A 27,374-nucleotide genomic window follows, 5' to 3' on the forward strand; every position below is an offset into this window, starting at 1 on the left:
AGGATCTGCTGCTGGCTCCCAGGGAGGAAACAGGAAAATGGCCTGCATTAAGGAGATACCTCCTAGTTTCATGGCGGAAGATAGGAGCCCTCATCCCAAGCCCTTCTTGGGGCGGGTAGCTGGGAAGGAAGAACTCGGGAGTTAGGAGAGGATTCAGAGTTTATATTTCCGTGCTCCCTGGCCAGTTCCCACCCTCAGCCCTCTTGCCCCAGCCGTGGGGGGAGCTCCCGGCTGCCGCTCAAGCTGTCCCCCGTGCAGCCTCCGGCCCAGGTGTCTGAGCGCAGCACCTTCCTTCAAGGGTCTGGTGCGAAGACAAAGTCGAGGGCCTGGCGCTCGGCCCCAGCCACGTTGGGATGCCAGAGGTCCACAATGAAGACCACGCGAGGGCCGTCTTCAGGGGAGCCTAGGGCACACGGGGGTGGAAACAGGAGGACGGCTGGCAGTTAAGTACTTCTCTGCCAGAGCATCCACCAGACACTGAGGAAAGCAAAAACTGAGTGAGTGTCAGGCCTTGTTCTAACCCTTCCACGTAAGGCCTCACAGTCATCAACACAAAGCGTGAGGTAGTACCATAGCTATCCCTGAAGCATAACAAGATTCAAGTAACCTGCCCAGGTCCCACAGCTCCTGAGCAGGAGGTAGGACAGCCGTCTAGGTGACCAAAGCCAGCGCCCTATGCTGACGCACGCTGTATGCCCTGATACAGCTCACTTTCTTGTAGTCACTGATAAAGACGGTAGCTACCCCATGGGTGAAGGGAGGGTTTATGCGACTTGCTCAGGGCCGTGCAGCCGGAAAATGGCGGTGCTGGGACAGGAAGTCAAGCAGACCTGATTGTGTGGCCCTCCAGTCCCCATGGCTTGGCCCTACACCCCTACCCTTAGCCAAATAGGTCCCCATTACCATTGTGAGCCACTGTGTACAGGAAGGAGTCGTCCACCAGGAGGCAGTGCCCCTCTGCCCAGCACTGGGGCTCACCCCCGACAACCAGCTCACAGCCCGGCGGGATCTTCAGGCCTGTGGGAGGAGAGCAGGCGTCCCATACCCTGCCTCTGTCCAAGGAGCCTGCCCTGTTCAGCCAGTAGATCTAAGGGCCTTAGAGATCAGGCTCTCTGGTTGTGTCCTGGTCTCTGGAAGGTGACAGTTCAGTCACAACAGAGCCCTGGATGAAAAGAGAGCTAAGGAAGGGAGGTGCTGCTGTGGGAAGCATAGCCCATGACAGAGAAGAGAAGGCTTCCTAGAGCACATGGGCATGTCCCCTTTGGCTTCCCCACAATTCACATCAAGAACCTACTGTATGCTGGGTGCCGTCGCCCCATAAGTTACGACCGAGGATTCCATCCTGGCCCAAGGACCACATGGAATGTGGTAAGAACACTTTGCAGCCAACTCGGTTTTCGTTTTTTTTTTTTGTTTGTTTTTCTCCGGTACCGGGAACCGAACTCACGACCTTGCACTTGCCAGGCAGGGGCTTTGCCGCTGAGCTAAATCCCCAGCCCCTTTCAGCCAGCTCAGATGCTGGGGAACAGGAAGGCATCCCAGGAGCAGGCGTGGCATTTGAAAATGCACCCAAAGCCTGAGTAGTTTTGTAGAGGGGATAGGGAGGAAGTTAGTTATTCTACGCTGAAAGCTCAACATCTAAGTAGCAGCTGCTGGGACTAGCCAGAGCACCTTCAGGAGACTACAGTGGGAAGGAGTGGGAGGAAGGATCTGGCCTTGATCCTGAGGCCAGGGAGCCCTGAGGTACAAGACACCTCCAACTGGCACACAGGAAGTGATCTGGGATGAGTCAAGGTCATAACATAGAATAACAATCAGAAAATCGATTTCCATTTTCTTTAAACATCAAAAAGGAAGTCTCAGTTTAGCGCCACTGGGACATCAACACCCCATTAACATTGCTACCTTTTTGATGAAGAAAGTGTAGGTTTCAAGCCTGCAATGATTTAGAGTTAGCTAAAATATTTAAGCCTTCCTCTTTTTTTTTTTTTTGAATAGCACTGGGGACTGAACCAGGATCTTCACACTGAGTTACATCTTCAGACCTTTTTTTTTTTTTTTTTTTGAGACAAGGTCTCACTATGCAGTTCAGGCTGGCCTTGAGCTCACTTTGTAGCCCAGGCTGGTCTCGAACTCGCAAGGATCGTCCTGCCTCAGCCTCCTGAGTGCTGGGGTTACCCGCATGCGCCACCATGCCCAGCGCCCAGACTCTTCATTTGTGAGACAGGGTGTTGCTAAGTCACTAAACTGGCAAGGATCAAACTTACAATCTTCCTGCCTCAGCTTCCCCGAGTGTTGGTATTTCAGGTGTGGGCCACTACACCCAGTTTAATTACAGCTCTCTTTTTTTAAAACTTAAGTTTAGGAGCCCTTTCTAATTAGAGCAAGTAATATTGATATCACTTACGGTTCCATAAAGATTCCTTTTCAATAAACTCAAAGAATCAGTGTGACAGGATGTAGCAGAGAAGGTCAATGACTGGCATAAGTTATGCTCACGGTTCCCATAGTGAACTCAGGAAGTGTTGCTATGGGCAACAGGGAGTCACAGGTTTCCAAGAGAGGTGTGATGAGAAGGACAGTGTGGAAAAGTCTAGTGGCAAAGAAGAGGGTCTGGAGGGCAGCTGTGGAAGCAAGGAGGTGTCTGTAGGCAGGATCTACTTACCCAGATGGCATCTGACTCGAGCATTGGTGGGCCCGCAGCGGCTCTCGAGCCGGGCCCCAGGCAGGAGGACAGAAAAGCCAGCGTTGCCGAAGGTGTTGGCGCTCATGAAGCTCCGCAGCCCCCTCAGTGCCCGGTAGGCTCCTGGGCACCGGCGGCAGTTGTTGGGTTGGCACCGGCCTGCTTGGTACAGCAGGAGCTGGTAGCACCCTGGAGCCAGGGGCGGGGACCAGCCCCGAGGCAGAGGGGTAGTCCCTGAGAAGTCCCAGCTCACAGCCCCGAAGTCCCGCAAAATGGCAGGGAAGCTGCTCTCCAGGAGTTCCACATCGTGCCGCTGGGCATCCCGTGGCACAAAGGGGGCCGAAGGCAGGTCTGGTAGGAAAAGCAGGCCTGGGCGCTGAATGCCCAGGGCCCCTGGGCCTCCCCCAAAGCCTGGGCCACCTTGAGCTGCCCTCCTCACCCTACCCATCCCAGCCCAGGAGTAGCGCCTGGCATAGGCCCGAAGTCGACGGCTCACTAGGCCTTCTGTCCTGGGTCCTTCCCCAGGCTCCTCTACGCGCCCCAGGCCTGGCCTGCCAGCCTCAGGGCACCGCCCGGGCCCACCACTGAAGCCTCCAGCCTGGCTCCTAGCACCCAGGCCCTGCACGTCTTGGGAGCCCAGGCGGTAACAGTACCAGAGGAACAGGGAGGTGAGGGCCCCAAGGAGCAAGGTCATGGCTGAGGAGGCCAGGGGCAGTGGCCATGGCAGCACGATGGGCAGGGAGGCCCTGGCCAAGAGGCCTGGGGCATCTTCTGGACCCCAGCTCCCTTGGCCCCCCAGCTCTCCACCTAGCGCCTCCATCGCTGCCTCCTGGTTCCCTGCTGGGCCGTTTCCCTTCCACATTCCCACTCTCGGTTCCTTCTCTCCTTCTCTGGTCTTGTCTCCACGTTGTGTTCTCTCCCCTTCCTGCAGGTGCCTCGAACCGCGCTTTCCTTCTAGCTCTCTCCTCTCTGCCTCTTCCTCCCTCTTCCTCCGGGCACCTGTCTCCCCGCGACTCCGTCCCGCCCTTCCTCCAGGGCCCTCTGCCTCTCTCGCCTTTCTCCTCCCGCGGCGTCTCCTCTCCCTCTGTCTCTCCTCTCCTCACCTTCTCGGCCTCCACTCTCCTCTCCTCCCTCCACCGCCCCTCCTCTCGCTCGCTGTCTCTGCCCGCTTTTCTTCTGGCTTCCGCACACAGCAGTTTCTGCCCCACCTGGACCCGCAGCCCCGAGACCCTGAAGCCCGTCTTCCTCCGTGGCGGTTCTCCGTCTCCTCCTCCCTCCCTCCTCTCTCCGCGCCCCCGCTCTTCCCTCGACCCGACCCTCCGGTCCTGCCTCTCTCTCGCTCCCTCTCCTACTCGCTCGTTCCTTCGCCCCCACTCACCCTGACGTCACTCCTTCCTGCAGCCCTCTCTGCTTAGCCACCTCCGACCCCTCCCCGCGACGGCCGCAGCGCAGCCCTGGGGGAGGGGGACTCATCTCTGCATTTGCCTCCCCGCCCCCTCAGCCCAGGCCGGGCGCCACGTGGGGTGCAGGGGGCACCGTGCCAACCCCCAGCCGCCCCGCAATGCGAAAAGCAGGGCGGGGCCTGGGAAGGGGCGGGGACATCGGGGGCGGGGCGGGAGCGAGGATTTGACAGACGGGGCCGGTGCTCCCCGACAGCGGGCGGGCAGGGTGGCAGCCGCCCCGCCGTTCGGTGGGTCCGCAGGTCCCCCGAGCTTGCGCCTCCACCTCCCCTTGGGCTTTCGCGGGAGCCAGCCCCCGGCGCGGGCCGGACGGCAGCGACAGCGGCTTTGGCCAATCGCCGGGCGCGCCGGGGGACTCGCAGGGGCGGGGCAGGAGCTGTCCTCACCCGGCGGTGCTGAAAAAGGGAGCTCCCGAGATAATCGGAGCCGAGGCCGCGGGCCACTGGCGGGGGGCACGCTGTCTTTAAGGACAGAGGTCCCTCCTCCCCAGCTCTGGCCTGTCACCTCTTAGACGCTTCGAAACCTCGCCATTCTCCTGGGGAAGGGAAAGCCCCTTCCACTGTTAAGCTTCTACAAAAGGCGAAGTCTTACGGGGATCCGGATATGGACTGACAGCATATTGGGGGACCGAGCGGTGCAACCCCTTGGCGCCCTGGGAGGAGGAGACTCAGGTTCCAGATGTGCTGGAATGGAGGGGGCAGGGTGCTAATGACTTCTGGGGCCAGAGAGTTGCCTTTGCCTCCCCTAGAGGCCGCGGGAGTGAGGATTACGGTTCTAGCTCCCGAGCCCTCCTTCCTCCATCTGCACTTCCTCCTCCGCCCTCCTCCGCAAATAAATCCCAGGCCCCTCCCTTCGCCCGTCCCCAGGATCTGACGTGGGCTCGACACCTTTTTCAGCCTGTCCCTCCCGCAGTTCTAGTGCCCGAGCTTCGGCTCTCCGGGTTCTGCAACCCTTTCCTTTCCTGACAATCCCCGCTAGAGCCCAGGGGGTACCCTCCCAGTTCTCAGCCCCACCCAGGCCCCCGGACGCTGCCTTCCTGTGCCCCACTCCCCTGGCTTGGGATCCAACCAGCCCGGGGGACCCAGGCGCCCGAACGGGAGGGTAACCTTCGGCCCTCTCGGCCCCACCCCCTGCAGCTAGAGCCGCGCCCCCTTCTACCACAGACCCCAGAGCGAAGGACAGAGATTGAGGCAAGGGGGGTGGATTCCAGGCAACCAACCCCTAGCCCAATTCTGCCCCTCCATCCCAAGGGGCACAGAAATTGTCTTCTTTTACTGACTCCCGAGCAGGAAAGCAAAATCAAAGGGAAAAATAAAAGGACACGGAGGAAAAGTGGCAACTAGATTATTTAGGAGAGGCGCAGAGGAGACTGGGTGAGTCGCCATGGGGACTCCCAAGGCCCAGCACCCGCCGCCTCCCCAGCTGCTGTTCCTAATTCTGCTGAGCTGTCCCTGGATTCAGGGTAAGGACATAGGGTGTGGGGGTGGGCCTCGGGAAGGTGGGGGGGATCATCTACCTTTTTTCTCCAAACAACCTGGGTCGTCTGAGCTCGTGGGGGAGGGAGGAGCACAGTCGACCGCGAAGGGGACGTGAAGGCTCTCTGCTGTGCCTGGAGCCCCTTGACCCCTAATGTCGAGGAGGAGGGGAAAGGGATGACCGGGCAGTTAGCAGCACCTTAGGGGTTAAATCCAGGAAGAAGGGCTGGGGAAGTTGGGGGGATGTCTGCGGAGGCGGCAGAAGCATGCAGGGTACCTGGGTGGGAGATGGAGGTGTCGGGAGAGACGCCAGGCACTGCACACACAAATGCTCTTGGACATATGGACAAAGACGGATGAACAGAGGCAGGGCTCAGATACCAGATATTCAGCCCCTCACTTCTCGCTAACCCGTAGCCAGACTCTGGCAAAGGAGACAGACTGGAGAAGGAGAGAGAATGAAAGAGAGGAGGAGGAGAGAGGAGAGAGAGAGAGAGAGAACAAGAGAACGGCTACACTGCAGAGACCCAGAGAGAGAAAGCTGGGCACTGCGGAGCAAGGGCTGGGAGGTGCCGCCAGACCCTTCCCGGAGCCCCAGGGTTGTGAGAGCCCCACTGAGGGTAAAAGGAGGGCAACTCCCAAAACCCCATTCTCCCCCCGCGGGCGCTGTCCAAGGTGCTTAAGAACCAAGGTACTCGCTAAAAGACTCACAGCCCTGGGTGGTTGAGGGGGAGAGCGAGGTACAGGAGTGTGCGAGACAGCTGGGAGCCTCTCCTCTGATCTTGGCCTTCAGCCCAGCCTAGGACCCTCTCAGCCGTTGTAGGCCCAGCCGTTGCAGAGGGAAGATCTCTGGAGAAGGTCTCTCTGGAGAAGGAGGGGATGTGGAGAGTCGAGAGGCTCACTGAACTTCACCTCCTCCCAGGTCTGCCCCTGAAGGAGGAGGAGGCACTGCCGGAACCTGCAAGTGAGACCCCCACAGTGGCCTCTGAGGCCCTGGCTGAGTTGCTTCATGGGGCCCTGCTGCGGAAGGGCCCGGAGATAGGCTACTTGCCGGGTAAGGCCCCCAGCGTGGCGCGAGCGGCATAGCGGTGGTGAGAGAGGAGACGGGGGCCAGGCCCGGAGAGAGAAGCTGCAGAAGGAGCAGGACACCCCGCTACACCCGTGCCCAGGGAGATTCAGAGGGAGACAAGCAGAGAGTGAGGCTGGGCATGGACAGAAACAGAAGTACAGACCGTGAGTAAGAGACAGGCAGAGAAAAGACAGAAATAGATGGGAATTCAGAGAAGTGGAGAGGGGGGCGGGGGCCAGAGAGAGGGAGAGTCAAACAGAGAAACTAGTAGGTTCTAGTAGATTTAGAATCGTAAAATCAGAGGGCAGGAAGAATAATAAACAGAGAAATAAAGAGCTCCAGAAAGAGCAAGACGGAGCGGGGGGGAAGGTGTCAAGGACAGCCAGACCTAGTGGGAGGTAGGGAGAGGCTCCAGGGACGCTGTCAGGGTGGAGGGGCCCGGGGGAGGGGGAGAGGGAGGGGAAGGGGAGGGGCCTGGGGGAGGGCGAGGGGAGGGGGCCACGCTGCGCAAGCTTGGGAATTGGTGGGGAGTTTGGGTGACAAAGGGAAAGATGGGGGCTTTTGCCCGGTGAGGAGGGTTCCGTGGAGGAATCCTCCGTTTCCCTCCGCCCGCTCCCCACCCCGCCAGCCAACTCCTTTTCGTGACTTTCCTTGCATTCATTCGCCCAGGACCTGATCCAGACCCCACACTAGCCACCCCTCCAGCCGGCCAGACTCTCGCAGCACCCTCCCTGCCACGGGCCACTGAGCCGGGGACAGGGCCTCTGACCACAGCTGTAACCCCTAAAGGGGTCAGGGGGGCAGGACCCACGGCCCCGGAGCTGCTGACCCCGCCCCCGGGCACCACGGCCACGCCCCCTCCCGGCCCCGCCTCCCCAGTCCCGCCCCTCGGTCCGGAGGGCGGCGAGGAGGAGACCACTACTACCATCATCACCACGACAACTGTCACCACTACAGTCACCAGCCCAGGTGAGGCTATGGGAAAGGGGTGGGCGCGATGTCCAGGAGCAGCACAGCGGTGGGAAGAGAAAGCTGGGGATGCATGGAGGAAAGACTGCCTGGAACCTGAGGAGGACGCTGTAGGCACTATGGGAAAGGACTTTGAGCTCGCATTTCTATACCCTTAGTGTGCGCCAGGCGCTGGTCCAGGTGTTCTGTCATTATTACAGCGGGGGCGGGGCTCTCAGTCCAGGGTGGGGAGGAGCATTGAATAAAGATGGTGAGGGTCCTGGGGAGAAGATAGATGAAGACCTTTGGGGCTGCTTCGCTGGGAGGGCAAGGGCACAGGGCCGCTCTCAACCCCAGCTGCTTGTATCCCTCCAGTTCTGTGTAATAACAACATCTCGGAGGGCGAAGGGTTTGTGGAGTCTCCAGATTTCAGCAGCCCCTCCAGCCGCACGCTGGGGCTCCTGGACTGCACCTACAGCATCCACGTCTACCCTGGCTATGGCATTGAGATCCAGGTAACTGGACCTGAGTGTAAGACTGGGCGACTTCCAAGCCCTTTCCTCTGGGCCCATTCAGTGCGCACAGGTTTGGCCTGGGAGCCAGAGAGCTTGTTTCCCGTCTCACACGGGCCTGTTTTCTGACTCAGACGACCTTGGAAACTCTCCTAGGGCCCACAACATGGGCAATGTCCCTGTGGTTTTGAGGGCGGCAACAGAGGGGAAAAGGAAGGCAGAGGACATCGTGTTTCCTCCAGTTGACTCGCTCCGGCCTTTGTCTGGCTTCTTCAGGTGCAGACACTGAACCTGTCTCAGGAGGAGGAGCTCCTTGTGCTGGCTGGCGGGGGGTCCCCAGGCCTGGCACCCCGAGTCCTAGCCAACTCCTCCATGCTGGGAGAAGGACAGGTCCTTCGGAGCCCAACCAACCGGCTGCTTCTGCACTTCCAGAGCCCACGGGCCCCAAGGGGAGGTGGCTTCAGGATCCACTATCAGGGTGAGGAGTCTAAGGGTATTGGGAAGGGCAGGGGCCACACTGGACATTAGGGATATCTCTGGGGGCCTTGCAAGCACAGAGTACTGTGGGGACTCTTCCTTCTCAGTGGGATCTTGGGGAGCAGGACCCTCCGAAGAGACCAATGCACACTTATCTCACGTACTCTGAGCATGCACATATCCAAGTGCCAATTCATCCATTCAAATGGACACACCTTGTGTTGTTACTTTATACCAAACCTTATTGTTAGCCTTGAGGAGAGGAATCAATGATTCAAGTGCTAATCTGACTTCAGGGAACCCAGAATCTGGGTAGAGAGACAGACAAGGAACTCAGATGGTTATAATTTATTGAGATAAGGGCTGTAATGAGGGGAACACAGGCAGAGGGAGCAAATATAAAAAGGGACCTACATTTTTTCCAAAGACTATGGGGAAGGCCAGGCGTGGTGGCGCACGCCTGTAATCCCAGCACTTGGGAGGCTGAGGCAGGAGGATTGTTGCGAGTGCAAGACCAGCCTGGGCTACAAAGTGAGCTCAAGGCCAGCCTGAACTGTATAGTGAGACCCTGTCTCAAAAAGACAAAAAAAAAAAAAAAAGACTACGGGGAAACCTTTTTGGAGGAGGTATGACAAAGCGGAGACCCAAGGGATGAGTTAGTTAGCCAAGGGAAAGATGGAAGGAAAGAAAAGAAAGAAACAGCTGTCCAGGCGGATGGAAAAGCCCATTCCAAGTCCCAGAGAGAGAAGAAAATGTCGATCCTAGACAGGAATAATTTAATATGAAGATAGAATTGTCCTGGCTGTGCAACCTGGGACAATTGACTTAACTTTTATGAGCTTCATGATCTCCTTTGAAAAATAGGGCCAGGTGTGATGGTGCATGTATGCCTGTAATGCCAGCACTTGGGAAGCTAAGGCAGGAGGGTTGCTGCGATTTTGAGGCTAGCCTGAGCTACATAGTGAGACCCTGCCTAAAACCCCCTCAAAGAAGTAAGAAAAATAGGGATCAAGCTAGACATGGTGCCCAACACCCCTAATTCCAGCCTTCAGGGAGGCTGAGGCAAGAGGATCACAAGTTTTAGCTCAGCGGGGACAATTTAGTGGCTTAGTGAGACCCTGTCTCAAAACAAAAAATAAAAATGGTTGAGGATATATAAGGTCCTGGGTTTAATCCCTAGTATCCAATCACAATTATAATACTTATTGCATGGTATTATTAGGAAGATCACATGTAACTTAATACATGTCAAGTGCTTAAAGCAGTGTCTGGTACACAGTAAGAGCTCAGAAATATCAGTTTATTAGAGGCAAAGTACAGGAAGTTATGGGGAGAAACGGGCTAAGAAACCCTACTGGGAGACAGGTTGGATGTAGATCATAAAGGACCTTATCGGTTCAGACAATTTTAAACTGCAGATGAGAGGGAGACAGGGCCAGGGATATAGCTCAGTGGCATACGCGCATGCCTGGCAGTGCAAGGTCCTGAGTTTGACTCCCAGTACAAAAAAAAAAAAAAAAAAAAACACAAATTTGGGCTGGGGGTATAGCTCAGTGGCATAAGCGCGTGCCTGGCAGCGCAAGGTCCTGAGTTCGATTCCCAGTACAAAAAATATATACAAAAAAAAAAGAGAGAGAGGGAGACATTTGACAGTCTCAGATTGTCACTTCTGACTTCAGGGGGCAAGAAAGGGAGGACACGACTGCATTCCCACGCTACCTGTGTGCGTGGGAAACTCCCCGCCGTGCAGGTGTGAGGTCTAGCACCCCTGTATGCACAAAGCAAAGGGCTCGCCAGTGTCCCAATTCCAGACACTTCCGTCTTCTCCCAGGTGCGCTGGAAACAGGGGGACCTGTGTGTCGGGCCAGTTTCCCCTTCGCCTCACTTTACGGCTTCACTGGGCTGCATGTGCCTGCTCGCCTTGGGAACTCGGCTGGCCCCAGATGCCTGTGCATCTCGTCCAGGACACAGCTTGCACCCTGTGTCCTTCCTGGCGCCTCCTGCGCCTGTGCTTGGGGTCTTCCCGGCGGCTTGTCAGGCAAGGTGGTAGCCCTGTGAAGAGGCCAGTAAGCTGTGGGCAAGTACGTGTGCTAGAGACCCGGTTGCCGGGGCACAAGAGCATGTCTTGGGGCCTAGTGCTGAGGACTGGACTTCAGATATCACAAAAACGGATTCCCGCTGGCTGCTTCAAGCAGTCATTTCCCTCGGGCATTGAAAATAGGACTCATAGGCTAAGTGGAGCATTTGGGGAAGCCGGGTTACTGCAGCAACTGGCCTTCATTACCTGCCTCGGTTTTCTCTGCTTTGCAGCTCCTCCAGGCACCGTTGGGACCGAAGCCCTGTTTCGGCCCTTCCCAACCTGCACTAACTGGAGCTCTGTTCCAGCACGGCCTCATTAGCTTCTCCGAAAGGCCGGGGCCCCGCCAGCCCTCACCCAAGCCCAGCAAACTTGTTCACAGGCGGAGTCTGTTCCCCAACCACTGTACTTCTCACAGAACCCCCCAGGTATTGTCAGCTCCATCCCTCAGAGGAAGAGAAAGACCCACAGGTCATGTGGATTTCTCAGCTACCTGCAAATTATCATGGAGTGAGAAATCAGACCCCCGAGTCCCTGCCTCCGCTCTTGTGGGGCGATGAACTTGTTCTGAGCGCCTTCTGTGTACTGGGAGCCTTCAGTGTTTCTTTTATTTAATGTTCAGGCTGGTCCTCATGGATAGGAATAATTGCCATTAATGAGTGAGGGGTCTCAGTGGTGAAGTCACCTGCTCAAGTCATGTCACTAATAAGTATGGAGCTAGAACTAGAACACAGGTCAGTGTGTCTCCAAATTGATCAGCCAGCTCAGGCTTTTTTTTTCTTTTTTCGAGACAGGGTCTCCTTATGCAGGTCAGGTTGGCCTTGAGCTCACTTTGTAGCCCAGGCTGGTCTCCCTCACAATGATCCTCCTGCCTCAGCCTCCCGAGTGCTGGGATTACAGGCCTGCACCACCACACCCTGCCTAGCCTAGGCTTTTAGAAGATAAGACAAACAAATCTTTTTAAGTGTCACAGCAACAATAGACTGGTTATTGTGATGGCAAAGTTATGCATGTGAACTTATACACATGGCGGTGCTTGCCTATAATCCCAGAACTCAGGAGGCAGAGGCAGGAGAGTTGCAAGTTCAAGGCCAGCCTGGACAACTAAGCAACACCCTGAGTCAAAAAAATAGAAAAAAATTGCATATACGTAAGACAACAACTAAGTATTGGAAGTAGTACAGTCAGGTAGACTTCGTGGAAGGGATGGTACTTAAGTTACTTTTTGGTTGTTGTTGTTTTTGTTTTGTTTTGTTGTTTTTTGTGGGTTTTTTTTGTCTTTTTCAGACAGGGTCTCACTATGTAGTTCAGGCTGGCCTTCAGCTCACTTTGTAGCCCAGGTTGGTCTCAAATTTGGAAAGATCCTCCTTCCTCAGCCTTCCGAGTGCTGGGACTACAGGTGTGCACCACCACACCTGGCAATTTTTTTTTTTTTTTTTGGTATTGGGAATTGAACTTGGGACCTTATGCTTGCCAGGCAGGTGCTGTGCCACTGAGCTACATTCCCGGCCCCTTAAGTTACTCTTTGAAAGATGAGACAGAGCTCAAAAGGGACCTTATAGACAGGGACCCAGCTGTAAAAAAAAATATTGAAGAGGGACAGTAAGGAGTCACAAAATGGTTGCTTAGAACATATAGGTCTCTGATGTGGACCACTAAAGTGCTGGGCTGAATCCAGGAGTTAAAAATGTCATGTTAAAAGAATTCAGACTTGATTCCTTTGACCATAGAAGGCCAATATAGAGGTTAACATTTATTGAAACCACTGCATTCTAGAAGGTGGTTTCTATGCCTATCTCTGTAGACTATAGGCTCCTGAAGGGCAAGGATTGGAAGTACTTGTTGAATTTTGAAATATGGAGCAAAGCAGGTCTCTTAGAGAATCACTGAGGGATGTCAAATCACAAAGGCATAAGCCCGGGCAAGCTGGGGTCTCCCAAGCCCTCTGCTGGGAAGAGCCAGTCCCTCCTGTGTGAATGTTTGGAGGTGCTAGCAGGGGAGCACCGCCATGTGAACCCTTGACCACACTTGGTCTCCCACCAGGTGTGCTGCCTCGGGAGGGCCACACGTGGAGTGCTTAGGCAGGAAAGGGACGCCCACCTCGCCAGCCAGATTGGCTGAGTCAACCCTGGAGACCGATAGGCTGGTGCAGATGTAGAGGCCAGACTGGCCTCGAATCCAGGAAGCCCTTCGTGATGAACCCTGTTGGGTTCTGCTGGGATCAACTTCAGAGCCTGTCATTTATTAACAAGTGGCCTTCACTTTATTTGTTTTATCCCATCTACTTCTACAAGAATTTCAGGAGGCTTTCAGAAAGAATGCAAGCAATACAATTATATAGACTATGTAAGGAAAAAGTGGCAGTAGGGGGTAATTATTTGACTTTTTAAAAAATGGACTATGAATGGCCAGGCTATTGTTGCAAGGGACAAAATTTAATCCCATTCTGAGCTACCTGGTAGCCGGTTTAAAAGGGAAGTTTCACAGTTCTCGCTGCAACAAAGAAGACAAATCAGTCTCTCAAAGAATGCAAAGCTTTCTCTAGCACTTCATTTTCACCAGGGGATTCATTTAGGGGACACTGAATGTTAATGTTTTTAATGGCAAAATAGTTTCTAATGCAATTTTTTTTCTTTTTGAGACAGGGTCTCGCTATGCAGTTCAGGCTGGCCTTGAGCTTACTTTGTAGCCCAGGCTGGCCTCGAACTCACAACGATCCTCCTGCCTCAGCCTCCCAAGTGCTGGGCTAACAGGCGTGCACCACTGCACCCAGCTTCCAATCGAATTTTATGTGGCTTGTATGACTGGAAGTAGTGGTCCTCCATGGAAGTCTGTGAGAGAGAATGCTAGGAGGCACTGAGTAATGTGGAACCTCAGTTTCCACACCTGGAAAGTGGGTGACACGGTCTTTCTTTGCCTACCTCAAACTCACTGTGTGAACTCACTTGGGAAGTTGAACACACTCTGCAAATACTGTTAGTTATTATTAGGGGGGTCAGCTGCTTTGTCTGAGCTCATATAACCAACGAGTATCAGGGTTCAGAATAATTTCTTTGAACTTCAGTTATCTCATCTATAAATGGAAGCCAAAGTAGGTAAATTATAAAGACTAGAGGAGATGACGAGGGTGGAAATTACCTCCTCACAGGACAGTGAGCCTGTGCAAGGAGCTTGTATGGGCCTGTTTGTGCCCCACAGGGCCCGGGGGGCGGGGTTGACGTGGGAGATGGCACGGGACAGTGAGTCTCCCCTCCTGGTCCAGCCTACCTCCTGAGCTGTGGCTTCCCTCCCCGGCCGGCGCATGGGGATGTGAGTGTGACAGATCTGCACCCTGGGGGCACTGCCACCTTCCACTGTGACTCAGGCTACCAGCTGCAGGGTGAGGAGACGCTCATCTGCCTCAATGGTACCCGGCCGGCCTGGAGTGGTGAACCCCCCAGCTGCATGGGTGAGTCCCCTGCCACGGGGTGAGGGCTTCTGTCCTAGGAACCTCAGGGGGGGGTCCTATCTTGAGGTCTCCATTTCTAGGGAAGCCCATATGGAGAGGTTTCTATTCTGAAGAGTCTCCATCCTCAGGATGGAGCTCTACCCCAAGGCTCCGTGGGGAGCCTCCATCCTTGGTAGCCGCCATCTTGGATAGCCCACCTAGAGGCTTCTGTCCTGGTCTTAGAGGAAGCTATCTTTAGGGTTCATATTTTGGGGTCCTGTACCCTAGCGTCTCCATCCTGTGGCTCCCCATCCTGTAATGTCTTCCGGGGCTTCCTACCATGACGCCCTCCCATCTGAGGACAACTCCCTGCCCCAGGGTGTCTACATGTGGGGGTCTTCATTTTAACAGGACCTCCACCCTGGGGCTGCCCCTCCTGGGAGGTCTCCTTTCTCGAGGCTGGCCTGGTGAAGGTCCTGTCCCCCGGGTGAGCCCTGGACCAGAGCAGCCCGAAGATGTGGCTGTACCCAGAGCTGCTTCAACCTGTTTCCCTCTGCCCTCAGCCTCCTGCGGCGGCACCATCCACAATGCTACGCTGGGCCGCATCGTGTCCCCTGAGCCTGGGGGAGCGGCGGGGCCCAATCTTACCTGCCGCTGGGTCATCGAAGCAGCTGAGGGACGCCGGCTACACCTGCATTTTGAGAGGGTCTCACTGGATGAGGACAATGACCGGTGAGAGTCTGGGCCTCAGATCAGATGTCCCCACCTTGTGGACATAGGGAGGCTGCCGTGGGGAGTCAGACCTGCGGGAGATCTCTGTCAGGATAGGTGTCAAAGTTCAGTCCTAACCTTTTCTTAAGGAATGTAACCACACAATCTTCAATGAATCACTTAAGCTCTCTGTGCCTCAGTTTTCCCACCTCTAGAGTGGAGATAGTGGTACCTAAATGCATAATTAATAAATGCATTAACATATGTAAAGTACATGAAATGGTGCCCAGGACATAATAAGCACTACAAAAAATGTTTGCAGTCATCATCGTTATCATTTTTACTTAACCTGGTACCCCAGCTCTGCTGCTACCTGCTGTATCTTTCTCCTTGCTATGTGACCTTAGGATACTTAATCTTTCTGTACCTTGCTGTCTCCATCTATAAAATGAGGGATAATAATGGTATATGGCTCAAGAGCACTTGTGAAAATCAAACACGATAAAATGTGTCAGGGCTTAGAAGAATGCATGGCATATGGTAACGTTTGCTAGTAAAAGCTATAAAGATAAGCAAGGAAAGGCCAGGTGTGGTGGCGCACGCCTGTAATCCCAGCACTCGGGAGGCTGAGGCAGGAGGAGCGTTGCAAGTTCAAGGCCAGCCTGGGCTACAAAGTGAGCTCATGGCCAGCCTGAACTGCACAGCGAGACCCTGCTTCAAAAAGACAAAAAATAAATAAATTTTTAAAAAAAGATAAGCAAGGAAAGCAGCCAGAGGCACAGCAGCTTTGGAGGGGACACAGAGCTTCGGCCACTCTTCTGTCCATTGCAGGCTGATGGTGCGCTCAGGGGGCGGTCCCCTGTCCCCCGTGATCTATGACTCAGACATGGACGATGTCCCAGAGCGAGGCCTCATCAGTGACGCTCAGTCCCTCTACGTGGAGCTGCTCTCAGAGACACCCGCCAACCCCCTGCTGCTCAGCCTCCGATTTGAAGGTGACGATCCCCCCCTTCCCCGCCAGGCCCCACCCAGGCCCCTCTTCCTGACACGGGGCACATCACAAGCATACTCTGCCCTTTTGCTCGTTTCCGTGGTTGGTGCTCTCCAATCTGACTTCTCCAGCCCAAAACTACAAAGGTCACTTCACAGAGACTCCTTCTCGTTCCATCACTGCCATTTCTAACTCAGTTTCACGTACAAGGTATGATTGAAAAATACTGTGAATGTTTAAAACTATCTTAAAGCATATTACAGTAAAAAACACATGGCCACTAATCCCCTCAAAATATTCCCTCTCCCTTCAGACACACTTAACATTCCTGCCACTCTGAAGCAGTTCTGGAAGTCTCTCTTGTGAGTACCTTTAGTTGTGCTGTCGTAGCTGTTTGATGTCCTGAATCAATTCGAAAGGGTTGCCTCCCGTGATCATGCTGATCTGGTGGAAGAGCTAGAAGGCACAGGGTGCCAGAGCGGTGAGTGAAGTGGATGAAGACGCACCGTCATGGTCGTAAGAGCCTGCCTTTCTGTTGGATGGCGCTTGGCACAAACATTCCTGGTATTTTTGGTCACACCTCATAAAGACACAAGTGAGGACTTTCAGAACTGCTTCAGAAAATGGCAAGAATGAAGGGATAAGTGTGCTTGGAGGTAGGGAGGCATATTTAGGGGCATCAATGTCAAAATGTCTTTTAAGGCTGGGTGTGATAGTGCACGCCTGTAATCCCAGCACTCGAGAGGCTGAGGCAGGAGGATCGCTGCGAGTTTGAAATCAGCCTGGGCTACAAAGTGAGCTCAAGGCCAGCCTGAACTGCATAGTGAGATCCTGTCTCAAAAAGACAAAAAAAAAAAAAAAAAGTCTTTTAATGTAAACGTTCACCATATATTTTGATCACCCCTTGTATCGCTGGATCCAGGGCCAAAGCTGGGGGACCAGGTATCTCAGTCCCAAGGTTCTTTCCAGAGTGCTGGCTTCCTTCTCAGGCAAGCTTCCCCATGTGATGGGCCTAGCTGCACACTTACATAGAGCATCACAGTAACTCCATGGGAGAAAAGAAAAGCACACGCTTCCTGAGCCCTTCAGGAACAATGCCAGAAAGAGCCCTCTGACCTGGTTATGGTCCTGTGCCTTTGCCTGAGTCCATCACCCTGCCGGGGGCAGGGCTGTCCTTGGCAGATCTATATCACACAGCCATTGCTGGTTGGCCCCTGCTGAACCTCAAGAGCTAGGCGTACAGAGGGCCTTTTTTCCAAATGGAAAATGGGGGTGCTTTTACTAACACAAGGGGGAATGGACACTGGGCAAGTAGAAACAACCAGGACAGTGCTCATGGGAGAAGCATTAAACATGGCCTTAAAGGATGGAGGTTAATTTGGAAGACGAAGCCTGAAAGAGGCTCCGGTGAAGAGCACAAGTACGAACAAGGGTGAGAAGGTAGAAAAGTGCCCAGTATGTTTGGGAAACAGGCTTTCACTGGGGCTTGAGCAGAGGATTTGTATAAACAGTAGCAGGAGAGAGACAAAGAAAAGGAAGCAGCCAGGCGTGGTAGCACACTTCTGTAATCCCAGCACTTGGGAGGCTGAGGCAGGAGGATTATTGTGAGTTCGAGACCAGCCTGGGCTACAACGTGAGCTCAAGGCCAGCCTGAACTGAATAGCGAGACCCTGTCTCAAAAAGACAGAAAAAAAAAGGAAGCAGTCAGAGAAGGGGGGCTTGTTTCTGCTATGATTCATGGGAGAAATGGAATTGGCACTGGGCCCTGACGGGTGGGCAGGACTTGGGCCTGAAGCCTTGTTGGGTTAAGTAACAAACAGTGGATCTGCAGGAATAAAAAGCTACAGAGCGAAGAGCTCCGCCCTTTGGTAAGGGTCCTCCCGCCCAGTTGTGATGCCGCTTCCACACACGTGGACCACTGCTGCCCTGGGAGTGTCAGACTTCTCATCTGTGTCTCGGGCACGGAAGTCTCACCTCACAGGTAGTTTTGCAGCTAAGATGCCATCAGGTGGACAGAAACTAAAATGCTCCACAAATGTTCATTTTTGCTGACCGAGTCCAAAGTAAAAACTGAGCAGCTTCTGCATTAGCTGCAGTTTTAGATTCCAGCAACAGCGCAGATTATCCGAATCCAGCTGTTATCTCGGAGTAGGGAACTCACCCGCACAAGACAGCTCCCTGGGGCACCACTGCAGTCTATGGCTGGCTGTGGAACCTTCTGGGTGGGAGGCGTGGTTCTACCACTGCCTGCTAGGTGACCTTGGGCAAGTGGCTTTTGTCTGTGGATCTCTCCGTAGAATGGGGACTAGCCTCGGGGGCCGTAGGCTGGACTCTCCGTAGACTGGACTAGCCTAGGGGGCCCCTCCAGAGGCCAGCAAGATAACAACCGTGTCAGTCAGGGGTGTTCAGGTTTTTGACAAACTGGAGAATGAAAGCTAAGCTCAAGGGCACTGTGTTTTTAAAAACCCACCATGTGGCCAAACAACACCGGAATTTAAGGCCCATCTTAATGTTTAATTTTCATGACTGATTCTTTCCCAGCCTTTGAGGAGGACCGCTGCTTTGCTCCTTTCCTGGCGCATGGCAATGTCACGACCACAGACCCTGAGTACCGCCCAGGGGCACTGGCCACCTTCTCGTGCCTCCCAGGGTACGCTCTGGAGCCCCCAGGCCCTCCCAATGCCATCGAATGTGTGGATCCAACAGAACCCCACTGGAACGATACAGAGCCAGCCTGCAAGGGTGAGCCTCCACACCCACTATGTCCTTCGGCCTGCAGATGGCCCCCTAGACACCAGTGAGGCCATTCAGAGACCCAAGCCGTGGGCCAATCCTGTTCCTTCAGGGGCTGTTTCTTAGCTGAATAATCGGTGGACCTCTTACCGTGTTCAGAGGTCGCAAACTTGAATATCTCCAAGCCATAGAACAAGAGTTGGGCTAAGCCTGGGACTGGGCAGGTAAAGTGGAGGGTATGTGGGGTTAATTTAAGAATAGGGCTGGGCTGGCGTGGCGCCGCATGCCTGTAATCTCAGCACTTGAGAGGCTGAGGCAGGATGATTGCCGCAAGTTTGAGCCCAGCCTGGGCTACAAAGTGAATCCTCGGCCATCCTGCACTATATAGTGATACCCTGTCTCAAAAAGAGAAAAAAGAATAGGGCTGGGGATTGGGCACAAGACCAAGATGTGGAAAGGGCCGAGGATAGAGCCTAGTGTGAAGGCCATGGGTTCAGTCCGCTATACCAAAACGAAACAAAGACAAAACAAAAAGCAAAAACACTACCAGACAGATCATCAATACTAGGCAACATGCGAGGTGGTCTGGTGAGGGCTGTGGTGAGGGATCCTAAACCAGACGCCTCTTGTGCCCTAGCCATGTGTGGTGGGGAGCTGTCTGAGCCAGCTGGCGTGGTCCTCTCTCCTGACTGGCCCCAGAGCTACAGCCCCGGCCAGGACTGCGTGTGGGGCCTGCATGTCCAGGAGGAGAAACGCATCTTGCTCCAGGTTGAGATGTATGTCTGGGTCCCACGGAAGGTGAGGTGGGTGGGTGGGCTTGGCCCAAGGTGGGATGACAGCTTTCTGGCCTGTGTCCAAAGAGGTTCGCTGGATATAGTGTGCGGGTTCAGCACGGTGTGGGAGCCCTGGGTGCAAATCACTTATTAGCCAGGAGACTTTGGACAAGGGGGCAATGCAGCCCTTTTGTGGAGGGGCAGTGCTATTGTGAGCAAGGGATCTGGCCTGGCATCTCTCACCCTGGGGGTTTCTGAGGCTGCCCCTGGAGCGATTTCCAGGGACCCAAGCCCCAAAATGTTGGATCATTACCAACATCCAAGGTGGGCATGGGCGCGGGGAGGGCCGAGTAGGCTGACTTGATAGGAAGTGGTCACGTGACTGGATGCACCCACAAGGGGGTGTGGCCCAAAAGGTACCTTGGCGGGACTCAGTGATGTGCGGGGTGGTGAAGACTGGTCTGTGATTGGTCAGAGCCGGGTTTCCTGAGGAGGTGAAGGATGGACTGGAGTGTGTGAGAAGCTAGCAATATAAAGGACTGAAAATTAGGACGCAGGGGATGAGAGACGCCATAGAACCGGGGACTGGAGGATGCATGGGGGAAAGGTGAGGAGTGGGCTAGAGCAGCTGAGAAACTCGAGATTAATTAAAACTGAGGTTGCATAGCTGGGCATCATGGGGTATGCCTGTAATCCCAGAACTAGGGAAGCTGAGGCAGGAGGATCGCTGTGAATTCGAGGCCAGCCTGGGCTACACAGGGAGAACCTGCTCAAATGAACAAACAAAATAACCCTGTAAAACTGAGGCTGCGCCTCCCCTGAGGGCGGGGAATAAGGAGCCGAGCAGGTGGGGTTACTGATGACCCGAGCTGGGGATTGGTCAAATCAGGAGGGCGGGGTGGCCCGTCGCCCCACCTTATTGTATGTCCCACACCCTGCAGTTTGAACGTGCGGGAGGGCGACATGCTGACACTCTTCGACGGGGACGGTCCCAGCGCCCGGGTCCTGGCCCAGCTGCGGGGGCCTCAGCCGCGCCGCCGCCTCCTCTCCTCCGGGCCCGACCTCACGCTGCAGTTCCAGGCGCCTCCCGGGCCCCCAAATCCGGGCCTGGGTCAGGGCTTCGTACTGCACTTCAAAGGTACCAAGGCACAGAGACTGCGGAACGGGCAGGGGCGCGGCGGGTCAGGGGTCCCGAGAGGGGCACCAGCGCGCGGTCCCCAAGGCGGCGCCCACACTCGCCCTGTCTCCTGCAGAGGTCCCGAGGAACGACACCTGCCCCGAGCTGCCCCCTCCGGAATGGGGCTGGAGGACAGCGTCCCACGGGGACCTTATTCGGGGCACGGTGCTCACGTACCAGTGCGAGCCTGGCTACGAGCTGCTGGGCTCGGACATTCTCACCTGCCAGTGGGACCTGTCCTGGAGCGCGGCGCCGCCCGCCTGCCAAAAGAGTGAGCCGCGTCCCGCCTCCGCGCTCGCCGCCTCTCTGTGCCTCGCCCCCGCCCTGCCCTGTCGGGTCCCTGTCCTACCTGGGTTCCACCCTTCGCTCTGGATCCCGCCGAGTCTTTCTCTAGGCCCCGCGCCTACGTCCTCTGGCTCCCACCTGCGTCCAGGGCTGCGAAACTGCCTCCTCGGCTGGGTCCCTCGCATCCGCTGCGCCCTTCCCTCGCCCCTTCCCCGTCCGACCCCGCCCCTTCCCCGCCCGACCCCGCCTCTTGCCCTGCCTGAGCCCGCCCCTCGAGTTCTGCCTCCTTCCTCAGTCTCTCAGTTCCCAACCTTTGACGTCCCGGGGTCACTTTACTAGGACTAAAGCTTACCAGGGCATTTGGCTTATTGTCATGCAGTTTCCCAAGGATTTCTGGGCTGAGGAGTTATAGGAAGGGGTCCTGGCTCCTTCCCACACTTACTGAGCATACAACCTGGGAGGGAACGGGCTGCCTGAGCAACGCAGACAGGACATTACAGTGTGGGTGACTTTGGGCAAGGTCCTTAACATCTTGAGTCTGGGTGAGGAAGGCGAGGGGCTGGGAGATTTTCACCCAGGGCCTGGTGCTCTAGGCAGCGGGTAGCAGGTGCTCCTGTAGCAGGAGTGGTGGGCTTGTCCTTACCGTCTCCATATTTCGGGAAGCCTGACCCATGGATACAGGGTTGTGGCTCTTCCACATGTCCCTGGGAATCGTGGCAACGGTGGGACCAACAGGAGGAATTTTAGGAAACCAGACAAACGATCTGGCAGGCGCAGCCCCCCATCCCTGGAAGGATTCACGAAATGTCTGGCCTGCAGCTGACCCAGCTGAGGTTCAGAAGGGGTCCAAGGTAGCACCTCCAACCGGAAGCTCAGGGACCCAGGCCTCTGAATCTGTGCCCGGTGGTGCAGGCTGCGACTCTGAGCAAGTTCCAGCTCTGCTGCTCCTTGCCAGAGTGCTGGGCCCTCGGCCCCCGGGAAATAACAGCGAGGTTGACCTCAGGATAATCAAGGTTAAATGTTATGTCTGTAAAACCTGGAGCCGGGTGCCTGGCCCAGGTGCAATAAATGGTGATGATTATGACCTTCCCCAGTTGGGCTGTAACCTCACAGGCCCGCAGGGGCTGGGTAGGCTGTGCACGTAAGCCCAAGGGCTGAGCTGCCCTTCCCTGGTATGGTAGTTAAATATTTTTCAATTTTACCCCAGGGTCAGGGCCTAGGTTTGCCCTACTCACCCTGTTTTCCAAAAGAACTGTGATATATAGAACACAATGAATTTTAAATGCCCTCTTTCCTAGGAACAGCTGGGAGGTGGGAAGGAGGGTTACTCAGAGATGGCCTAAAGCTCAGGCCTCTCCCAGCTCCCAGTTTCTGGGAGAAGTCTGAAGGCACTTGCTCACCCTGACCTTGCTCTTCTGCCACCAGTCATGACCTGTGCCGACCCTGGAGAGATCACCAACGGGCACCGGACAGCCTCGGACGCTGGCTTTCCTGTGGGCTCCCATGTGCAGTACCGCTGTCTGCCAGGGTATAGCCTGGAGGGGGCAGCCGTGCTCACCTGCTACAGCCGGGACACCGGCACGCCCAAGTGGAGCGACCGGGTCCCGAAGTGCGCCTGTAAGTCCAGACACACGCCAGGAGGGGGGCTGGGTAGCCTTGGGGAGAGCCTGGCAGCCGCATGCTGGGCCTGCTCAGGGGCACAGCCGCCATGTGACCCGTGTCTTCCCTGCAGTGAAGTATGAGCCGTGCCTGAACCCCGGGGTCCCCGAGAATGGCTACCAGACGCTGTATAAGCATCACTACCAGGCTGGCGAATCTCTGCGCTTCTTCTGCTATGAGGGCTTTGAGCTTATCGGCGAGGTCACCATCACCTGTGTGCCCGGGCATCCCTCCCAGTGGACCAGCCAGCCCCCACTCTGCAAAGGTGCCTGGCGGGCAGGGCAGGAGGGGCACGTCAGTGTCCAGGGAGTGACAGGGCTGGGGAAGTTGTGTAGAAAGTTCAGGACAGCGGGTGACACTGCCCTTCTGTGGGCTGTCACCCTCACAGGCATGTCTAGAAGCCCTGGGAAAATCTGAGGTCCCAGAATTATCCTAAGGAACATAGCAGAGGGGACCTTGGTTTGGAACGCCCTTGCCCTCTCTGGATAGGCCTTAGTTTCCCGACTTTTGATAAACTCTAAAGACCTGGTTGGCTCAAACCATCCAAGAGCTTTGAACCTTAATTTAGGAGTCCAGAGAAGAAAGAAGGCCCTGCCCTGGTCAGACCTCAGGGAAGGATACAGTTCAGGTTGCGCAGAGGGCAGAGAGAACCAGGCTGTCTGGCCCAGCCCCACCGGGCTCCGGCCCTCCCCCCAGCCTCCTTCCCTCCCTGGCTCAGACCCCGTCCCTCCCCCTCCTCTCCCCGCAGTGGCCTATGAGGAGCTCCTGGACAACCGAAAACTGGAAGGTCAGTGAGGGCACAGGTGGAGACCCAGGCCTGGCCAGGTCGGGAGGGCAAGGCAGAGGCCTGGGGCAGGAGGCCAGGCCCCGGAGGGATGAAGCCCAGGCTTCAGGGCCCAGGGCAGGAGGCTGGGAGAGCCTAGGACCAGGCCCAGCCTTGGCTCACTGGCCTCTCCTCCTCCCCAGTGACCCAGACTACAGACCCGTCACGGCAGCTGGAGGGTGGAAACCTCGCCTTGGCCATCCTGCTGCCCCTGGGCTTGGTCATTGTCCTCGGCAGTGGCGTTTACATATACTACACCAAGTAAGTACCCTCTTACTGCCTGCTGGGGCTCGTATGCCGGCCTGGCACAGGGGCCTGGACAAAGGGGGCTCACGCGCTGGAAAGCCCATCTGTCCCCTCCCTTTCCAGGCTGCAGGGAAAATCCCTTTTCGGCTTCTCGGGCTCGCACTCCTACAGCCCTATCACCGTGGAGTCGGACTTCAGCAACCCCCTGTATGAAGCTGGGGTGAGCCCCTTCCCCCTCTGCTCCCCCAGGACTCCACGGCCCTTTCTCGCGTCCCTGTAATCTCTCCTTGGGAATGTCAGGCCCGGCTGCCCACAAGGCCGTGTCAACGAGCAAAGCAAACCATGTGCGAATATGAGTGAACAGTGAGGACAGTGGCTAACGGGAGAACTCACACGGCGCCTGAGGGGCACATGTCCAGCCCACGCTGGGCACTTCTGCCTCGCTGCCAGCTCTCCAGTTGCTCCAGACAATCCAGAAATGGATTTTTTATACCATTTTAAGACACCATAGCATGAACCAAACACCCACCGGCCAGATTCAGCCCTGTTCTCACTCTGTGACTCCAGGCCCCTCGTCAATTACTTGAGAAACGCAGGGTCCTCCCTCCCCTTGCGGATCCCACCTCCCACCCCACCTCCATCTCACACCCACAACTGACCTGATCTCTCCCTCCTCAGGACACACGGGAGTACGAAGTTTCCATCTGAGCGCAAGACCGAGTCTGCAGGACCCAGGACACCCCTTCCCTCCTCATTCAGGGCAGTGGGGAGCCCAGGGCCTGGTCTCTGGCTCCTGGCTTCCTTTATCCCTGCTGTGTAAATAGTTGCCCCATCCCACGATGGGGCTTTGATGGCCCTGGAGACCCTACAGTAAATAAACCAGCATCCTGCCGCCCAAAGCCGCCTCTTCTCAGTTGCCAAACAAGGGGCCTGCCCCCTACCCTGCTGGCTTTCGGACCCTGGGAAGGGAACTCAGCTCCCTTGCAACTCCCGGCTCTACCCTCCCCTTGGCTGTGAAGGCTGCTCCCCTCCCTGATGCCTGAGTCCCGGCCTCGGACAGGGGCAAAGAAGAAGGAAGCGGGGAGAGCCGGGCCAAGGTCCTGCCCCGTCCTGCTGTTTCCCTACCCACAGTCTCTCCACCTTTGCTTCTGGAGTTTTTTGGTTTTGAGCAATAAACAGAAAATCACCACTTGTAACCGGGCTGGTGGGGTGTGGGAAGGTAGGGTCGAAGAGTGTTGGAGACAGACCACGACGGGCATCCTCAGGGGAGAGAGGGCCGGGAAGGGGAAGCGCTGGGGGAAAAGGTGGGAATCCACCGCCAAGCAGGCTAGAGCAACGCATGCGTGCTGGCTTGGTATCACAAGCCCTGGCCTTCGGCTGGGCCTCTGGGAGGACTGGGTCAACCTGCCTTGGCAGCAGGCTGTGGCGCTGCCCGGTGGCTTCAGCTAGGACAGCTGACCGTGGCCAGCCCTCTCTGTCACCGTTTGGCAACAGGCAGGCAGCTTTCAATTTATGTCATGGATAATTTCCCTAAAGTCTACCTCCTTCTGAGAATTATTTTCATTCAAATGTACCATTCTCCCCCACCCAGTTTTTTGGCATCCGCTGTTACACATCTGAGCTTATGGGTGTTCTTTCTTTCTATAATGTTCAATAAACTTTTGAACGTTGTAAGCAATTTACAGCTAGAGAGTGAACGTGAGGACTTCACATGTGCGAGCATATACCCCACCACAAGCTGCACCCTCAGTCCAATTTATAGCCTACTTTTCAAAAGAGTATTTCTCTAAATGAACTAAATTTTACTTAACATAAAATTATATATTAAACTTCAACTAAACATGTTTAAGACAGGAGGGGGTGCTCCAAGGGGGGTGAATTTTCAAACATGAGGCAAATCCATCTTCATAATAGTTTAAGTTCTTTTTTAGTTTGTTTTCTGAGACAGGCTCCCTCTGTGGATTCCAGGCTGGCCTTAAACTCACTATGTAACCCAGGGTAGCCTCAAACTTGTAATCCTCCTGCCTCAGCTTCCTGAGGGCTGGGATCACAGGTGTGCACCATCACACCTGGCTTTAAATTTGTTTTCGAATCAGCACTACGTTAAGCACTTTGTATGCAATAGGTTTTTGTTTTGTAGTACTAGGAACTGAACCCAGGGAGCACTGAGCTATGTCTTTTTCATTTTATTTTGAGGCAGGGTCTTACTAATTTTCCAGACTGGCCTTGAACTTGACATCCTCCTGCCTCAGCCTCCCAAGAGGCTGGGATTATAGGTGTGTGGCCCTTCTCTGGCACCAACCACAAGTGCCCTGTGAAACCAGGTCAATTTACTATTCTCATTTTTCTTTTTCTTTTTTTGTCTTTTTGAGACACGGTCTTGCTATGCAGTTCAGGCTGGCCTTGAGCTCACTTTGTAGCCCAGGCTGGCCTCGAACTCTCAATGATCCTCCTGCCTCAGCCTCCCTACTGCTGGGATTACAGGTGTGCACCACCACGCCCGACTATTCCCATTTTTAGGATAAGGAAACTGAGGTTCTGAGAGGTAAACTGACATCCTCAGGCAGCCCAAAGGGCCCAGGGCCACTGCAATGAAAACGCCATGAGGCCTTGTACACTGACCTCCAGCTAGTGACGGGTGTGATGTGTTCCCCTAGACATGAGGCCCAAAGGAACCGCTTCCTCAGAGCAAGAGCCACGGCTCAGGATGCTGGGCACCAACAGCGGAGGCCACGGTTGCTCCTCAGAGCAGGAGTGGGCCCTCCCAAATGCCGCAGCACTGGACAGGACGGTGTTAGAGTTTGGCTGAGAGTCTAGGTTTAGATCCACGAGCTCACCTCTGCCAACAGGTGACAGATCACCGCCTGAGAGAAGGCCATCCCTATAACACGCTCACACCCTGCATCCACATCTGGAAAAAAGGGCCCAGCCTCCCACACCTCCATCCCAGAGGAGCCACACCAGAGCACCAGTTGGGGGTGGAGGTGGGGCTTCCCCGGCTCTTTATTGAAGCCTTTTCCTCTTGGCGGAGTCCTTGCTGGCTGAGAATGGAGTCACGCGATGGTTCCCAAAGGCTCCATTGGCTTCAGAGGTGACGCTGCTCGAGACCAGGAGGAGTTCCTCTCAACAGGAAGCGTTCAGCGAGTCGCAAAGGGGGCGTTTTGAGGCGTGTTCTAGAGGGACAGAATGGGGGAGGGCATGAGAGGCCAGCACCAAGAGGGCCGCCGGGAAGAGCTCCCTGCGAGTTAGAGCGTGTTGATGCTTCGGACCTAAGGCTCGTGTGTTGTTGTCACCCACCCCTCCAATCCACGCACCACCCACCCACCATTTCTCATTGAGCCAGCTCTGCACCTACCCCTCCACCCTCATCCTTCCCCATCCATCCGGCCACTCACCCACCATCTGTGCACCGTACCCTAACCATCTTTCCACTCGTCCATCATCCACGCCTCGTCAACCCACCCATCCACCCCTCCCCCTGCTATCTAATCACCCGTGCCCCCCAGCTTCACCAATCCCATTTTGCTCACACTAGCTTTAGCCCACACAGGGCCAGCACACAGCAGGTCCTTAACACACAGCCAATGAACGGCCCACCTATCCACTCACGCATTTCCCCCCCACCCCATGTACTCACCCACTACCCCTCGTAGCAATTTTTACTACCTACTACGCACCCAGATTAAAAGGTAATTCAAAGATCAATAGGTTTCTGAATTTTTCTTCATTTTTTAATTTCTTTTTCTTCCTTCTTTCCTTTCTATGTGTGACTGAGGATCAAAACCAGGGCCTTGGACAAACTAACGCACCACCATTGAGCTACACCCCCGGCAATATTTTTTTTTATG

General features: G+C 55.3%; 2 protein-coding genes across 13 annotated transcripts; one reads left to right on the plus strand and one right to left on the minus strand.

The window, feature by feature from the left end:
• Window positions 1–141: 141 nt before the first annotated feature.
• Asphd1 (aspartate beta-hydroxylase domain containing 1) lies at window positions 142–21,000 on the minus strand. 9 transcript variants are annotated; one of them, XM_013504794.1, is made up of 8 exons: window positions 14,777–14,865; window positions 7,809–7,915; window positions 6,330–6,482; window positions 5,896–6,059; window positions 5,660–5,769; window positions 2,666–2,842; window positions 904–1,017; window positions 142–403 (listed from the first exon to the last, which is right to left on the minus strand). In XM_013504794.1, exons 4-8 carry the CDS (start codon window positions 5,958–5,960, stop codon window positions 294–296), a joined length of 576 nt encoding a protein of 191 aa, XP_013360248.1. In that variant the 5' UTR covers window positions 5,961–6,059; window positions 6,330–6,482; window positions 7,809–7,915; window positions 14,777–14,865; the 3' UTR covers window positions 142–293. The 9 variants fall into 9 exon arrangements, with proteins under 9 accessions (XP_013360248.1, XP_013360245.1, XP_013360247.1 ...); XM_013504791.1 differs by having other exon boundaries at window positions 2,666–3,034; XM_013504793.1 differs by lacking the exons at window positions 7,809–7,915; window positions 14,777–14,865 and adding an exon at window positions 20,863–20,941 and having other exon boundaries at window positions 2,666–3,034.
• On the plus strand, window positions 4,063–24,722 carry Sez6l2 (seizure related 6 homolog (mouse)-like 2). Of its 4 annotated transcripts, none has more exons than XM_013504789.1 (18): window positions 4,063–5,605; window positions 6,541–6,672; window positions 7,357–7,656; window positions 8,011–8,150; window positions 8,424–8,625; window positions 13,964–14,149; window positions 14,692–14,860; window positions 15,671–15,834; window positions 18,372–18,572; window positions 19,201–19,339; window positions 20,278–20,474; window positions 20,590–20,784; window positions 22,224–22,415; window positions 22,531–22,722; window positions 23,206–23,244; window positions 23,424–23,541; window positions 23,650–23,733; window positions 24,205–24,722. In XM_013504789.1, the coding sequence occupies exons 1-18, from the start codon at window positions 5,527–5,529 to the stop codon at window positions 24,344–24,346; spliced, it is 2,871 nt and encodes a 956-aa protein (XP_013360243.1). In that variant the 5' UTR covers window positions 4,063–5,526; the 3' UTR covers window positions 24,347–24,722. The 4 variants fall into 4 exon arrangements, with proteins under 4 accessions (XP_013360243.1, XP_005405279.1, XP_013360244.1 ...); XM_005405222.2 differs by having other exon boundaries at window positions 23,650–23,746; window positions 24,205–24,330; XM_013504790.1 differs by lacking the exon at window positions 23,206–23,244.
• The last annotated feature ends 2,652 nt before the right edge of the window (window positions 24,723–27,374 follow it).

Source organism: Chinchilla lanigera, unplaced genomic scaffold, assembly GCF_000276665.1.
Source record: "Chinchilla lanigera isolate Chin_1 unplaced genomic scaffold, ChiLan1.0 scaffold00092, whole genome shotgun sequence".
In the NCBI taxonomy this organism is placed as follows: domain Eukaryota; kingdom Metazoa; phylum Chordata; class Mammalia; order Rodentia; family Chinchillidae; genus Chinchilla; species Chinchilla lanigera.